Source organism: Carassius carassius, chromosome 5 (genome assembly GCF_963082965.1).
Source record: "Carassius carassius chromosome 5, fCarCar2.1, whole genome shotgun sequence".
Classification (NCBI taxonomy): Eukaryota; Metazoa; Chordata; class Actinopteri; order Cypriniformes; family Cyprinidae; genus Carassius; species Carassius carassius.
In genome coordinates this window covers 8710211-8728261 of record NC_081759.1, presented here as the reverse complement: position 1 = coordinate 8728261, position 18051 = coordinate 8710211, and the positions used below count along the sequence as shown (strand labels likewise).

The 18051-nt window shown below is 35.9% G+C and overlaps 1 protein-coding gene across 2 annotated transcripts in view; it reads left to right on the top strand.

The window, feature by feature from the left end:
• rgs3a (regulator of G protein signaling 3a) overlaps positions 1-18051 on the top strand; it is a 175135-nt gene that overhangs the window by 124768 nt on the left and 32316 nt on the right. For both annotated transcript variants that reach the window (XM_059549655.1, XM_059549651.1), the window contains one exon: positions 4190-5059. In XM_059549655.1, coding sequence (XP_059405638.1) covers positions 4190-5059 — 870 coding nt within the window. The remainder of the gene's footprint in view (positions 1-4189; positions 5060-18051) is intronic.

Sequence of the window (18051 nt, the reverse complement as noted above, 5' to 3'; positions counted from 1 at the left end):
CATGACCAACATGACCTACGTGACAACCTCCGGCATTACACTCATTCTACACACTTGCTGTAGCTGACATTTGCAGCAGGGGATCACAGCTCAACACCAGACCTATTTTTCTTAGTGTCTTATGCAAGAAAGGCTATCACGCAAATATGCAGATGGTAATTCTCGATTAATGCTAGTGTGCTGTCCCTTTGTAAATGCCTGCTGTATGTCAGTTTTAAAGGGGTTATGAAATGCTGATTCTGATTTTTAAATTCAGTTTTTCAAGGTTAGGTTATAAGGATCTGCATTTTTCAAAAAGGTCCAATATTTGTCAAACAATTCCACTCTCTTAAAATTTTTTATTTTTTTATTTTTAAAGAGCACTTATTCTTGTAAAAATTGAAGTAAATGTTTTCCTAATGTGACTGACTAACTTGATCTCCATCCACACCCTCCTTTGCCTCATTTCATGCGTTTTGATACTTGAGATGGCAAGCGCTGTGACAGAGCCATACATGTTTGAGTACGAGTCAGATGTAATTGAAACAATGCAGCCACAATGGCTGCAACATTCTGTTTCATTGGGGTAATTGCTTTTTCTTGATTAATTGCGTAATTTTTGTATATAGTTTAAAATAACTGTTGTTACTTATTGAATTACAAAAGAACACACCTGAACCAAATGACATAATTAACTAGAGACAGAAACTGGGCCATGTAGAGCACATGGGGAGAAAAACAAATACAAACAAACAAACAACAACTTAACCTTTTAGTTGTTCAGGCTTGCCATGAAAAACAAAACAAAAAGCTTTCTGAATGCTATGCAAAATTTTTGGAAGTAAAGTTTCTTTACATCCACTGATGGAACAAGGTGTGAGTTTTTACTCAACATCTTTATCCAGTAGCAGAATGGCTCTTGTGACTGATGGACAGATCTGAGTTGTTCTTCCTTTTTTAATTTATTTATTTTATTATTATTATTATTATTATTTTTTTTTTACATATGAAACATCTGAGCATTTCAGAAGGGTCGAAAATTAATATTTCATTCATATTTTAAACTGGGGAAGTAGATAGTATGTTTTATTGTAATGCAACCACTTATATGTGCAAATATCAAGAACTTGCTTCAATCTGTTGTTCCACCCTTACAGCAGCTGACCTGAAAAAAAAAAAAACAAAAAAAAACATTTGTGTTAATATTCTCTATAGTGCCCCTGCAGTGCAGGAAATGCAATTCCACTAATTGCAGTCTAACACATTTCAAAACAGAAAAAAAACAATGAATGCAAGTCATTGCATAGCATGGACATAGTCTGAGTTTACATGCTTGCATAGAGTATGTCTAAAGCCTTTCACTTCCTATATATTAGGTTTCTTTTAATATAAAGAAAATGAACATTTATGGTTTCACATGTGGATGTACAATTCATGTACAAGTCAAAGATCGTTTGAAAAAGCAACAGTATCTAGGCAAATTCTGTAAACTCATTTGATGAGAAAAAAAGTAATCTCTTTTTAAAATAAAATTTCCGGTCATTATGTTGGACATCTTAGTGCGTTTAATGAATAATAGATGAGATGATTTCCTGGGAGTGACTAAAAGGTTGTGCAAGAATCTAGAATAAAGTAATACTGCACCCTTATTGATTAAATAATTAGTGTTGTTTTTAAAGGAAAGAATCACCATTGCACATTTGAACATTTGGGCTTGGGCTCTTTTCATTTGAGCCAGTAAGCAACCACCTAGAAAATCAGTGACCGCCTAGCAATGTCACTAAGAATATCTTAGCAACACCCTCGCAATGACCTTATCATCATGGCAGTTTTGTATAGGCAAAAAATCTATTCGAATAAAAAAAAAAAAAAAAATCTATTTATACTGTAATCCACTCTCTCTGTTTATTTCAAAGAAAATAATTGTAGTTCATGCCTAAATTCTCATGTCACTGTCCTGTTCTACACATTTCTAAAAACAAATCTATGAACACTTTTAAAGCCCCCCCCCTCACACATTACACAAGTATTCTATTTTTTTCTTCTGCGTCATGATGGGCGAGTGATGCATGAGGGACTCAACGAACACCAACTGACCCATCCCGTCACAGATAACAGAGCAAAAGAGAGCGTTTAAGGAAATCATCTGTCTTTGGTTCTTTTGTCCTAATTTCCTCTGTGTCGCTCTGTTCGGTAGTAACCTTTCACACAACCTAAAAATACCACAGATGAGATAAGAGGCTCATTCTTAGTGAAGCTCCAGTTACGGATGGGAGAAAGCTAATATGTCATACATCATGTGAGCAGTGCTAATATGAATTTCATCTTATGACTTCTGATTTTGGCTGCATCAGCTGAGCTTGTTTTCTGTTGCAGTAAACCCCTCTGAAAAAGCACTCAGAGGAGTTTCTTTCTCACCAGCTTTGGTTGCAAACTATTAGCGTGAGTGAGAAGCAGCATGGGCTGGTTTTGAGAGAGAGCTGATTAGAGTTCAGAACGCTTCCAGCATGTACTTATGCTAGCTTATATTAAATTTGCATTCCTGTTATATAGGCCATAATTTATTGTAATTTTCACATCTTAAAAACAGACAGATTTGTCTACCTGTCATTTAATTCTGTTTAGAGATACATCAAAATCCAGTACACTATTAGATATATATGAAGAATTAGTTACTGATGTAGTAAACTAGTTTCCTTAACATCTGGTCAAATTAACTTGTTATTGCCAAAAAGCATATGTTTTATCCCCTCTACTGTTCAGACGGGATCCATTTCTTATTTCCAACAGTAGATGGTGATGTTAGTTTTCCTACCAGCATTCAAAAAAGTGTTCAGATTCTTCTTTTCAGTCCTGCAAACAACCTAATTAAATGTGTAACATTTCAACTTATGCTAGCCTAAGATAAATCACAAATCTGTCATTTTTGTTTGTTTTATATGGATGACACTGTATTTCTACACTGTCAACAATTTCTAAAAAATAATAATAATAAATCAATGATGGCATTCTCAAAGTCCCCCCTAAATTTCTCCGAATCTATAGAACCTGAAACAAAAGCAAAGACTTGAGTAAATATTTTAGCCTTAAATGAAATAATACATAAGTTAATACATAAAAGATATTTCCCATTTATAATTCAGTGGTTTGTATCCTAAAAGTGCTGACTTGAAGCCCATTTTATGTTTAAATAATGTAATACCATGTGTTTCTTATGACCCCATTCTTATGATCCCATTTAGACAGGTATAGATTTCTCATAGGAAACGAGAAAAGCTTGAATTTTACAAAATCACATTGTGGTTTTAATTCTTTACATATCTGCAAAGTCAGATTTTTTTTCCTTTTCACACAATCTCTGTACAGATTCCAGAGCAAATTACCTACCTTTTCCTATCTCCTCTGAGAAATCTAATCCCATCTGTCTGTGAATGCTGAAATTATATTTTCACACATCTTTTCCTCATGTGTTTTGGCTTACATGAATTACCATAAATTAATTTTTTTCAGCCTCTATTCTATTCTGCAAAATTCACCCTTCAGTGTCTAAAGTCAATTACTTCTTTTCTGGCTTTTTAAAATAGCTTTTATTTTACACGACTGTTGTTATTTTTTCACGTAAAACCTCCAGTGCTTTTCAGGCTTGAAATATAGCACTCAATTTTAAACATCTGCCTAGCCACTAACCTGAAAAAGGTGTGAACAGCTTCAAAGAACATCTAGAGTGCTCTTTTGCTTTGAATTGGTTTGCTTAAAACTTAAGGAAAGCAGTGACTGCTGCTAATGAAAACGTTACTAATCAGTACTTATCAGGAAATCAGTGACTGCTGCTAAGGAAACAGTTACTTATCATATACTATAATAATAAGCAATGAATAAGATGACAAACACATTGAGTAGAATAAAGTATAATTCCATACTTCCATAACTTTTGAATACCTGGTGATGCCACTTGGCCACATGTCCCTTCACTTCACTTCACTTCATTTCACTTCACTTCACTTCACTTCACTTCACTTCACTTCACTTCACTTCACTTCACTTCACTTCACTTCACTTCACGTATTTGTTTATAAATACAACACAATATTTTCTGCAGTAGTTCTACAATAATTGTTGTTCAGTTACTGACTATAATTACATATTGTAATATTGCACTGTTAGAAAAACAGTTATGGTTTAGAAAAACACTGTGTTCTTCTGTTGTCAGATGCTCGAACCCAAGCAGGATGAGCCATGTGACCTCAGGGGCCGGAGAATGACCTCTGAGGATGACCATTCCCTGGGCAACCTGTCCGATGCATCAGCCACCACTGCGAGTAGCCCTCAGTCCAGGAGTCTCACCCTGCTGGAGGATCTGTGCACCCCTCTGGAGGAAAACAGCCACCTGGTTCCACCAACACCTCCGCCCTCCATTGAAGGAGAAGATGGGAAGAGCACGGAGAGCAGCATGAATGAGCTATGGAGGGAGGATGAAGGCAAAGAGAAAGAGGAGGAGAGGGGGGATACTGAGCCAATGTCTGAGGAGAAAGAAGAGCAGGAGTTCTTGCATGCACACGCAAGAGAGCGTGAAGATGAAAAACAGCTGCTTATTGATGATGACAACGCTTCAGAGGCAGTGGACACAAATGCTCCACCTTCATCCTCTTCCTCATCATTTGTCATCCCCGAGCTGCGATTAGATCGGACCTTCAGTGCAGACGCTCTCTCCACCCCTGGCACAGATGAAGAGGATGAAGAAGATGAAGACGATGATGATGAGGAGGAAGACAGTGATGATAACTACCTGGAACGCAGTGATAGTAAACGGAGGAGCATGGTGGAGGCCACTTCCTGCGAAAAGCACTCAGGTGGACTCAGCGTGCAGAATTCCTTGCGCAGACGCACACACAGTGAGGGCAGTCTTCTCCAGGACCCTCGCACAACCTGCTTCACATCTGACAATGCCATCGACTGCATGGAGGTGGCCGGGACACACAAGGGCGGCTGGACACTTCCATCACCCAAAACCCTGAAGAAAGAGCTGAGTAAGAATGGAGGGTCCATGCACCAGCTGTGTATGCTCTTCTCTGGAAGAAAAGTAAGTCCTTCTTGTTCTTACTCTGGCAGCCTTATTAAATGAGCATGCCAAATGGCTTATGAATCATTTCCTTCTGTCATGTTACTTGCTTAAGCTGATGTATTAGTGAGGCCAAGCCAAGTATAACTATTACTCATACTCCACATTAGGGACTTTTCTAGAGAAATAAAGGTACATTAGTAACTTGTTCTTCACCATTTGCACTATGGACAGTTGGTTTTACTTATCCAAATGGTCAGACACTGGTCAGACTTACAATTTTCAGATGTAGTATAAAATAGGCAAGAAAGAGGGAAGATAATTTGGGTCTAGACTTTTGACTTTGTAAAATGCAAAAGTAAAAGCAAAGCAAACAGGGACCTACCTTTTAAGGCGGCAAGTCATGCACAGGCAAGCACCACTCACTGTCTTCACAAAAGCACATGCACACCACAAGACAGAAAAATAAATGTCTCATTAGCACTCATAACATAGCCCCACCCTGCTCGCCACATGTACCATCTGGCAGGTAAAAATCAAAAGTTGGATTTTTAACATTTATATCATAAACTGTGAAGAACGAGGTAAGAGGCTTGATCCAATCATATCACATTAATTCATCTTGAGCAATGTAGTACTGACACTGGGCTTCGTTAACACAGAATGTGTAAATGTTCCTGCATATAAGTAAAGAAAAAAATTGCATAGATAAAAAAGACTAGCAACAGGTGATTAGTTGCCAGACAAATGCAAATGCTTTAATATACAGTGCAGACAGACAGACAGACAGATAGACAGACAGATAGATAGATGCTTTCCTGGTTCTGTGTTAGACAGTAATAACTTTGTATGTACTAAATAATAATTATAATCATTATGTACTTAATATGTATTTACTTACTGAATCAGTTGTATGCACCATGTCTGCTATGGTAATATAATTAATACAATTAAATTAGTCATTTCAAATTCAATTGATATTTTATTGCTCATTATACCATATATAATTTTATCCTACATATATGTTCATAAGGCCCAGAATGCACATAGGGCTGCACTCTCAGTTTTGTCCACTAAGTGGCGTTCTGATAATCTATTTTAGTCTCTAATATACATACATACACACAACACAGAAGACTGATACATTCCTGTCATTCCTAAGGCAGATAATTGCCTTTGTCAGCCAGTACCGATTATTGGCTGATATGTCAGTGTATCTCTACTTTTAATGCCTTCCATATTAGCACCACCATATCTTTCAGTTATTCTTTCATTATGTTCCTTTTTGGTAAGTCATTATTTACTCACCGTTATGTTGTTCTAATGTCAGAAGCCCTTCTCTTTTTTTGAACCAGGAAAAAAGATAGAGTCTCATGAATTGCAGTCGTGAGACCAACGGCCAAGTCAGGATATTCATAAAATAATATGTTACAGATTGTTTCTGACCAAACCTTGTCATATAACAACAGAACACTAGTCACTTTTTCAGAAATTGGTGTTAACACAGTGACATTGCAGCAACTGCCTCCTCTGAAAATAAATAAATAAATAAAAATGTGTCTATACACATCTGTAAGTAGTTAAGAAGGCTCATTATCTTACAGTTTTTTACAATCACTTTGCTACTATTTTCAGAACCTTGATGTCATTTTTCACAACTCTAGACACAAAACTCAAAATGGTTATCACTTGTAACATGGGCTGTCTAATGTTCAAAACATTGCCTTGCGCGTTCACATCTTTAAAGAAATCTTGCACTTGCACAATCATTGGTTCAAAACACAACTTTACTGTGAAATACAATTGAAACATAACTATAGATCACCCACACACAAGCAACCGATAGTTTCACTGTGTCATTGTTCGTACAATCATTAAATATTGTAGAACAAAATAGGTGATACAGGTTTCATTATGGTACTACATGTACAGTAAATACATCTCTGTAAAAGTACTGCAGTAGTAGAGAGAATACTACAGACACGGTGGAATCATTGAACAAAGTTTGTAATATATTGATGCAAAACACTACAGTACTGTACAATTACAACATAGGTTTATTTGAATCAAAGCAAAAACAATTAGCTATGAAATTGAAACCCACCACACCATCTTCTGATATAGCCGCACACATGGTAATGTTAGCCGCACGTTGTCCAGGTACTTGGATGGTTTCCCACTGGCCAATGAAATTCTGACCTCTCCTCCTTATCTTGGCCAGATAAAAACCTGCCTCATTCAAATATATGAATTTGTGATGGTCATCATCAGCATCCAGCTCCGTCACCCTCTAAAAATACATTTTAGAAAGAGATTTAGAGATTACTGTACAATGTAGAATTTTTGGGAATGTTTTTACAACAGCCATCTTGAAACTGAACTTACCTGAACATACTCAGTCCTTATTTGCTTCACTCTGTCTGCATTTCTTTCGAAAGGCACACGGTATAGTTGTTTTATAGATACCTGGTGCCTTTTTAGTATGCGTGCAATAGTCGGCAAACTTATGGATCCCACATTGTTGAACATGTCTTCATTGTCCAAGATATGCTGGCAAATTTCTGTAAGGCGAATATCATTTCTGGCCCCAACCAAATCAACCACAGCCTGCTCTTGTTGGTCAGTTAGAATTCTGCCTCTGCCTCCACTATTTCGCCTGGTCACAAAAGTACTGTGAATACTGTAAATAGTCTGAAAAGGTGGTACAGTATTTGGGGACATAGACACAGTGCCTGATGAAGCATTATGATAAAATATTAGGCTACATCCATGGATATTGTAGTCTAATTGGTTCATGCTCCGCGCTAATTGGTGACAATGAATCTCGTTATCTTGAAACGTTCATGATTTACAGTAAACATGGAAGATTGTTTGTGTGTTTCCATACTAAGAGTAATGCAACAGTTACTTATCATTTTGAGCAGTTGTATCAATTGATAGTTAGATCATTGTAAGGAAATGAATAGACACTCATTTAAAATGTAATGTGTGGATTGCCTTTTGAAATAGTAGCACTTTGATGTTAAGTTGTGTCATATTGAACAGGTGATTTTTGTTGAATGAACAAATGATCTAAGTTTTATGTGTATTGTATCCAAGCAATTGAGAAAAGGGTTAGAGTTTTGAAAAATGTGCATTTTGATCATTGGTTGTGAGTTTTGTGTCTAGAGTTGTGAAAAATGACATCAAGGTTCTGAAAATAGTAACAAAGTGATTGTAAAAAACTGTAGATAATGCAGTGTAATGCAGATTGTAACTCACTTCTGTACATTGCCACCTTTGCAGTTCACGTAAGAAAATATGGAACAAAACCATTAATTCAGCACTCCAGTGATGACAGTCAACTCTCACCCCTTTCTTAGCCTCAGGCAGTTTCTTTAGGCCTGTGTCTGGTGCATAATGGGACTATAAATATCATGAATGGGCACATGATCATGTGTCTGTCTGTGCATGCATTAGAAGAAAATTAATGCCTTCCTAGGAGAACTGGAGGCAAAAAAAAGAAAGAAAAAAACTGGAGGAGAACTGAATTTTCATCGTGTCTGAAATATACAAAGCAGCCCTTTACTTGTATTTATAGTATTTTTTTAAACAAGTATATTGATGTATATAAACTAAGGAAAAAATAATGTCATAATGATTTCTATCTATCTATCTATCTATCTATCTATCTATCTATCTATCTATCTATCTATCTATCTATCTATCTGTCTGTCTGTCTGTCTGTCTGTCTGTCTGTCTGTCTGTCTGTCTGTCTGTCTGTCTGTCAAAAGAAGGTCCAATAGCAGCTTTATTGTAGTCCCAATGATCCAAAAAACATAGCAACAGGCAAAAAAAAATAAAAATAAACATTGGTAAAAGGTAATCCACAAATATAGAATCTTTAGACACAAAGTAACAGGTGCAATACTGCAGCAACAAAAACTCAGTGAGCATGGTATATAGCATGGGGAGCTAATAGGAAAATGACAAACTGCTGAAGGTAATGAAACAATAATCAGTGCAAGGGGTGATGGGAACTGAAGTCCAAACTTCAGAAGACATTTTCTTAAACTGAGGATGGATAAGTAAAAATCTTTGCAGCTTTACTTAAGAAGCAGTAATGAAACTTGTGAGGAATCTATGGGACTTTGACACAAAATCAGGTTTTATTTAAGATTTTTTTTTTTTTTGGTGGCCCGCGTCAGCTGTGTACGGAACATACTTATCAAGCAAAATAGCTCAAAAAGCTGAACTGATTTATTCACAGAATTTACTGTTTAATTAAAAGTATTTAAAACTATATAAATTAACTAATCATATCTAGTATTATCTAACTACACATGTGGGTCAGGAAATAAGGTCGACTGCTTGAGAACAAGAAATGATTTCAAATGAAAATCTTTCAATTAATTCTACTGTTTGGCCTCAGAAGACTTGAATGCAGCATTGTTTTAAGTTAATTGTGACTGTACTTTTATCTGCCTGTTTTATACTGTTGAGAAATGGTGTATGTTTAGTGACACGGGTTGACTTAATTGCTCAAAGGTATCAAGTGTATATAAGTAGTAATGTATACTGCAATACAAATGAAAAAATTTGTACCCCCCAGCATGAAATGATTTCCATAGCCTTCGCATTAGTCTATCAAAACTCAAGATTTCTCATTGAAAGCAATGGGCTTACAGTTCTAGCCACATTACAATAAAGACATTCCAGGGCTCTTTTGATGTCTGTATAGTCACACGCAAAACACTTGGACAAACAGCTGTATTTGGTGCCTTGAGAGTTAGAACGGGTTGTGATATGTGATAGATGTGTCTACATACCCAGCTGTTTTAAATGTGAGAACCAAATATCAGTTACACTCTCAACTGGACACAGATGCATGTAAAAGACAAATGGTGTTGAAACTGGCATTCTAAAGATGGGTTAGATACAGTCAGTTGTTCTAAAATTCTAGTGTACTTTAGCACAGTTAAAATTTTGGTGACGTTACAAATGCAACTGCAGCCATATACTGTGAAAGTGCAGAACCTGTGAGTCCAGAAATGTTTAAGAAATAACATTAATGTTATACTGACAATCATGACATCATACTATCTTTATAAAAATAATAATAACATCAAAACATAATTTTAGCTTAATAACATTTCACTTAGTAAAGTGAGGCCAAAACATTTCTGGTGGCTGACTGCAGTAGGTCATAAACCCCACCCACTTCATGTAAATGAACTTAACAATCAAATTACAATTCAAATAATTTTTTCCCAAAGATGGTTTCCATCATTTTTAGGTAGTTTTTATCATGCTGATGAATGTTCAAGTGTTCATTTTTTTAACCAGTTTGCTTTTAGTTCATTATATGATGCTATAAAAATGGGGTGTGGTGTCCAGATTGTGTGCTTTTGATTGGGTCTGACTGCAGGAGTTTTGGGCGGGGCTTTGATACCATGGCTTCATCTTATGATCACTACTGTGTAGGCTCCATAGGAATCATGACTGCGGAGACTCTGCTCTAAATTAATCACTACTGTGGACACTCAGGCTCCAAATGATGTAATTTTTGCAAGATGACAGCTGCCATACAGGGATGTTTCGGCTTTACTTTTTTACTTTATTGTGGAAGGAATTGGAGATGCATCATCCATCTCTTTTTACAGTCTATGGTAATAATACATTGACTGAGTTACAGTACTGCACCTTAACTGCATTAGGTGTATACTGTAGGATCAGTATGCTAAAGACACCCCAAATGACTTGCAATGCCATAGAAAGTACTGACTCAAGCTTTTATTTATTTTAGGTGTCACTGAAGCAAATGTCTTGCCTATTGCAAAGACATACCAGTTACACACGGCATTTAATAGAAGTAACAGCTACTATAGTGGTAAGAGTTTATGAGTACTGGCATTGCTGTAGAACTGCAAATACAGAGCATTGGAATGTGTAATGTACCTAGTATGCAAATTAGGATGCTGTCTTAGAAGCTTGGTCGACCCGACATCCTTATTGTCAGAATTTTTAGACACAACAATTTGAAAGAATCAGGTGAATGATTCAATGACCCATTCATAAAGATAGTTGTCACTTGCTATATTCATGAAAGAATCAACCAGTTTGAAAAAATTGGTAAAATTAATGATTCTATAATTCAATTAGTAAGACTTGCCGCCACCTATTGGTGTGCATAGTTTGATACCGTATTTTTCGGACAATAAGTCGCATCAGTCCAAAAATATGTCATGATGAGAAAAAAAAAAACACAAGTCGCACTGGACTATAAGTCGCATTTATTTAGAACCAAGAACCAAGAGAAAAAAATTACCGTCTACAGCCGCGAGAGGGCGCTCTATGCTGCTCAGTGGTAGAATACAGGAGCACTGGGCAGCATAGAGTGCCCTCTGGCGGCTGTAGACGGTAATGTTTTCTCTTGGTTCATTTCTCTCGGTTCATGTCAAATTAATTTTGATAAATAAGTCGCATCTGACTATAAGTCGCAGGACCAGCCAAACTATGAAAAAAAGTGCGACTTATAGTCCAGAAAATACGGTATATAATTATATAATTTCATTTCTTTTCCCCAACATTTCATACTGTATTTCTATGTTCATAATGTTACATTTAAAGCATTAATCTCATAACATTATTTGTGTATTTTATTATTACTGCAGTGCAAATGAACAAAACAACAACAACAACAACAAAACAGATAAGATGGAGTTTGTTGATACAGATTTAATTTAGTTTATTTGTTTGTAACTTTATTTTTAATTGGTAATAGCCCTATAGTATATGGTGCTAAAGAGTGTAAGTAATTAAAAGATGTCCAACAGTATGTAACTTTATTTATTGTCGATAATTATGAGAGCAGTGCGGTTTCCAGGTGAAATGAACACTAGAGGCAGTAAAACAAATTTTTATTAATTTTTTTCCATTTACACAAATGACCGCAAGGGCAGATTATTGATTAATAAATACTTATGCTCATGTAGTTCTGCAAACAGTACTATGTTATGACCTCAAATTTTTTTTTACCATATATTGCATGACTTGTAAACTAATGCAGTGATGTCAATGATGCTGTATGTCTTTGACGCACCAGCTCTCTCTGCTGTTTTTGTTACAATGCATTGGGCAGGCATTTTTTTTCAGCGATGTTGTACTTGTCCTGCTATTCATATACTTGTTGCATAATTGAGTATATTACTGGAAAAGCTGCAAGAGTGATTGACGTTAAATCACTGCAACCCTTTAAGGCCAATATGTGTTTTACCCTACTGTGGTTGCCATAGCAGAGCCGGTGCCAGTGTGGCTGTTCTGAAAGTACCAGTGCTTCAGCTCACTGTAGAGCAAGCCAATGATGCAGTACAAGTGTTTGTAAATGAGTTAAACCCACCGTGTAACAGCCAGTTACCGTAAGTTATTGGACTGTGTTGTCATGGTTTCAAAACCTCTGGCTGGCATGGCACTGTGTTTTAAAGTGTGAAGAGGGGGATTTTATTGGGTGTTTTTGAAACTGTACAGGTTTGTTCCTTAAAGGAATATCTCTTCTCAGAAATGAATTTCTCTTGGTATTTGATTTTTTTCAACACTAATTTACATTCAGAGAACATAAAAAGAGTAGACATTCTACCTATTTTTTACTTTTGCATTTCATAGAAGATAAAAGTCATAAGAGAGACAGAATTTTTTTTTTTTGTGAACTTAATTCATCTGCTTTTTATTTGCATTTTGCTTGGATATTGTCTGTATCTGTGTCTGAGCATTCACCATTTACAGGTCAGCCTGTTTAACCCTGAGACACCACGACACCAGACACCTCTGCTCAAATTCATGGAGTCTTTGTGTCTGTGTGCCTGACAGGAAGCCCAAATTATTCACATGCTTTTTGGCTTTTCATGAGGCCTTGATGAGTTTGACCCTTCTTTTCCTGTTATAAGATCCCAAACCCTGAACAGATGCTTTCAAGCACAATTGAAAGCATTCACATGGATGCTTTTCCTGGACGCTCCAGCTTAAGTAAATAAATAAATAAATACTAGCTGCTTATTAGCAAGCATATTACTAGCATATTGGCTGTTTATCACTACTTTATAAGCACATATTAATTCAATTCAATTTGTTTATTTGTATAGCGCTTTTCATATTAAAGCACATTATTATTCTGTATGACCATATTTTAGATCAATTAATCCAACCCCATTTCTAAACTTAACAAATACCTTAATAACTATTAATAAGTTAGGATAAATTAGGAGTTTACTTAATACTTTTTTGTTAATGAGAATTGGCCCCCAAACTAAAGTGTGGCCTAAATGATTAAGTGATTGATTGGATTGCTTGATTGATTTTGTCTAGCTTTTGTACATTAGCTTTTTCTTAAAACTTAGCATTAGGCCTATTGTTGGACTTTCTTCCAAAAATTGCTTGTGATGTTCTTTTAAATGAGCGCTCTGTGTTTCCTTGAGAAATACAAATACCCAAGACATTAGTGTGCCTTATTTGAGTTACAGGAATGCTGCTATATCAATTGAATGCCATTGACAGTGGATCCAGAGCTGTGTTGATTGTTCTTCAGTGAATGTCTCAATGAGTTTCAAAAGCTGGATCACTTAAGAATACGTTGCTGCAGGATTTTGACCCATTTAGTCTTGAGAGAGGAAGTCTACAGGATGGTGAGCCACACAGCACAATATCACAAACATCCTTCATCACAGGATGCCACTACACACACAGGAAGAGGCTATGTTCTGTTTTAACAGAGATCAATATGGGCAGGAAAGCCAGTTAACACACTCACGCATAAACACACATTTATCATTCCCACCTTTAGCACTTGTCGTCACTATTGTTTTTGATTACATTGTGGTGCATGCCTTACTATTATTGTTACTTATAGGTTTGTGGATTGAAACAAAGTTAATACTTTATTTTGATGGTCCTCTTTAGAAATTCTATTGAGTATAAGTAACTTTGCAGCTACATATCAACTATCAATCATTAGCGTATTAGCAGACCAGTGTTGGGGGTAATGCATTACTTTTTAATTTAGAAGGAGTTACATTTTCAATTAAGTAACACCAGTTACTTTGTTTCCCATGTATTTACACACCTTACCTCCACAAAAAACAGATTCAGTATTCCTCAGAATGAATAAAATCAATCAAATGCAAACTCAAAGTATTATGTAAACCTGTAATAATGAAATCTGTTAAATAAGACAAATATAACGTATGTATTTACCGTATTTTTCGGACTATAAGTCGCACCTGAGTATAAGTCGCATCAGTCCAAAAATACGTCATGATGAGGAAAAAAACATATATAAGTCGCACTGGACTATAAGTCGCCATATTAAGCAAAATGACACATCTGTGTTTCATATTTATTATTGCTGAATATTGTTGAACTTCCTTCTCCCGTGTCATATTCTTCATGCAATTTGTTTGATCTGCGCACTCTACTGTGCAGACATGAATTTACATTTCCTTCGGCCTGAGGCATATTCATTACACTTTTGTTGTGAAAGGTCTTTTACATTTGTAAAAAAAGGACTGCCCAGATTTAAAATGTAACTCTAAAGTAATGTAACATTACTTTCTATAAAAAGTAATGTTACATTACTTTAGAGTTACATTTTAAATCTGGGCAGTCCTTTTTTATTAGTTACTTTTTTAGGGAGTAATGCAATATTGTAATACATTACTGCACTCTTAAAAGTAACTTTTCCTAACACTGTGACAGACTGTCTGCTTAATATACAGTATGCTAAAGCTTTATTTTGATGCTTGCAACAGACATTCTACTATAACTAACTTTGCAAGTACATGTCAGCTGATTCTACTTACCCTAACCAACAAGTCTACTAATACTCTAATTGAAATGTAATTGTACATAACTTGTACCACACAATTTGTGGGTTAAATGGGTTAAGACATGCTTTTTGGTTTATTAAATAAGGGCCCATAAATACTAGTAAATTGACTACCGCAAACCATAGTAAATCATGTTGCATGTATCTAATTATCCAAGGCCTGGTTTAAACCTGGTATTATGATGCATTTTAGTTGATTGGATCAAAAATAGATGAATGAGACACATCCCTGTTCACGTTTGCACCAGGTGTTTCAATCCCTCTCTTCTCTCCACTTTTGACCACTTCTGACCTGATTATTTTGAAGGGAGGGTCTATGGGCCAGTATATGTAGAGTTTTTCTGATCTTTCAGTTTAATATTGTGAAATAAGCTTGTACAATTTACATGCTGAACAAATTTTTTTATTTATTTTTTTTAGAGAGAGAGAGAGAGAGAGAGAGAGAGAGAGAGAGAGAGAGAGACATTAGTCACCTACAGTATAAGTCAGTGCTTCTCAAAGTCCAGACTTCGGTCCGGTGTAGTGCAGAGATTTGCACCCTGTCAAATTATGCACCCTGCTAGTATTGGTAGGTTAAGGAGTAGGTAGGGAGGAGGGGTTGGATTAGAGGTGGGGTTGCGATTAAGCAATCATCAACAATGACTTCAACAAGGAGGTGCATAATTTGGCAGGGGTGCAGAATTCGGCACAACACTGGATCCGGACCCGGAGGGAATTCAATCTGGACCTGACTCAATTTCCTATTTCAAGAGCACTCATTATATTTCCTACTTTGATAAAAGCACTTTAAACTTGTAAATCATTTGTTTAGTTTTTTTAATGTATTTTTGTAGATGGTCCGAAATGAAAGTGCAGGCGAGATATTTAAACTTTTCTTTCATGGCATTTGTTGTCATGATATCCAGTTAGCATATGACGTTTGACTTAACTGGGTGACATTCACATATTTTTATTTATTTTTTAATGTTTGTTATCACTTGTGTCTAGTGTCTAGTGTTTCCCATACATAGATATATTTGTGGCGGCCCGACACAAATAGATTTTCCAAAAGGCTTATACTTCGTTGAATAAACGGAGCACTGTGTATTTCAAATATTATGTATGTTTATTAAAAAAAAGCAATGTAATAACTGATTGTTCAAGTCCGAACCTTTGACACTTATGAAAATTCAGATTTGGACCTTTCAATATAGACTTTGAGATCACCTGATATAAGTTGTTGGCAAATCCTTTAAATGTTACTGGTATTCAGAACAGAGTAAGATAAAAATATATATATATTTTATTTAGCTATATAATTATAATAACAAAATCTATATAAAGAAAAAATAAGAACAAAGCTGTGCCTTTGTAAAATAGAGAAAACAAATAGGATGCACTTTCAGCCATCTGTTTTCTTCTGGTCCGGCCAATAAAAATAAAAATGAACTGACTTTTTATTTTGTTTTGCTATGAGTGCAATCAGGTCGTATCTACCTCTGGAAGTGATCAAAAGTGGACAAGCTCAAAACAATGTGTTTAGCGTTGTTGACTTGTGATCGCCGAAAAAGCGGGGCCCAAGAGCCTTCACCCTAGAGTTCTGATGACAGGTTTGTACCTCTCACCTTTACTTTGAAACATGTAAATTGAATGAACTACCATGTGCTGTTTAAGGGTATAACAGATGTGCATATAAAGGTCTGAACAGTGTATTCATGCTTTGGTTTAGTGTATATGAATGCACATGACACCTGCTAGCTCCTACAACAGGTTCTTATTTCTAGCTCTGCTAGGCCTTTCCTCTTCCTGTCTTTCTTCAGTGGTGTTACTCTCCATTGTGAAACGGGAACCACCAGGAGCAAAGTCATGTCCCCAGGATTCTTATCCACATCAGTCTCACCCACAAACAGCACAATGCAAGGAAACTCCAATCCCAAGCACTCACAGAGACTAACACAGAATAAACAGGAGAGGTCAGTTAGAAACATGCATTGCATGTTTAAACTACAAAGAGAGGGGGGGGGGGGGGGAGAAAGACAAAAATTGAAGGAGAATTAAGTCTGCGAAAACTGTGATTGCCCAGAAAGAAATAGCAAGGCTGATCTCTATGTTGGATACTGGCAAAAACTGCAGTAAGAAATACTGTTTTCAATTAAGTTTCCCCATAGATTTGTCAAATACAGCCAGAAGCAAGTCAGGGCATTATATGGGAGGATAAAAGGAATGATAAAATATGTTAGTCACTCTTTAGATTGCAAAAGTTGGGCTGTGGAATTATAAATCCCATTATTATTATTATTATTATTATTTTTCTAAAGGAGAAAAAAAATCGTGTTTAAAGGAATAGTTTACCCAAAAATGAGAATTAGCTCAGTCTGTACTCTCCCTTAGGCTATGCAAAATATAGATGAGTTTGTGTGTTTTATCAAACAGATTTGGAGAAATGTAGCATTTCATCACTTGCTCACCAATAGGCCAATTTCACACAAAACCCCAGAAGGGTTTTTGCCTTCTGGATTGACCAACCTGGGTAAACCTATTTTCAGTATTGCAGTGGCTGCAACTACAAATAACTAGTTAATGAATTTATTAATTAAATATCCTAAAAAAAATTAATTGTCTTGAATAAATAAATAGATTTATTGGTGAAACGTAAAAACTTATTTCAAATTATGCCACTTGACTTGATTATATCACTCTCCTTGCCTGTTTTGGTACAGCTGTGCATTATCACACTATACGTGAAAACTTTACTGTTTTTTTCCACTAGCAGCTCCCTTCTCACTCACACCTGAGCCACTGATACTGTACATATTGAAAAGCAAGACCATTTGCACCCTTTCCCTTACAGTTTTTCTCGATTGCTTAAACACATTTGCCCACTCTGACATCACATTTTCAAAACAGTTAACCCAAAGGATAAAACTGAAGCTCAATGGCCAAAATGACTCATTTTGTTAGCAAAATGCTCTAACACTCACAAAACATTAAAAACATGCAACATAAGCAAATATTTCCATCAAACACCACAACTTGTGCTCAAATAAATGTATTCTTTCAATCAATCAATCATTACACAATGGACAACAAAATACAGCCATCAATATGAAATATGATACTTTACAAACTCAAATGGATACTGGAAAAAAAAGCTACCAAAGGAAACTTATGGGTGGAA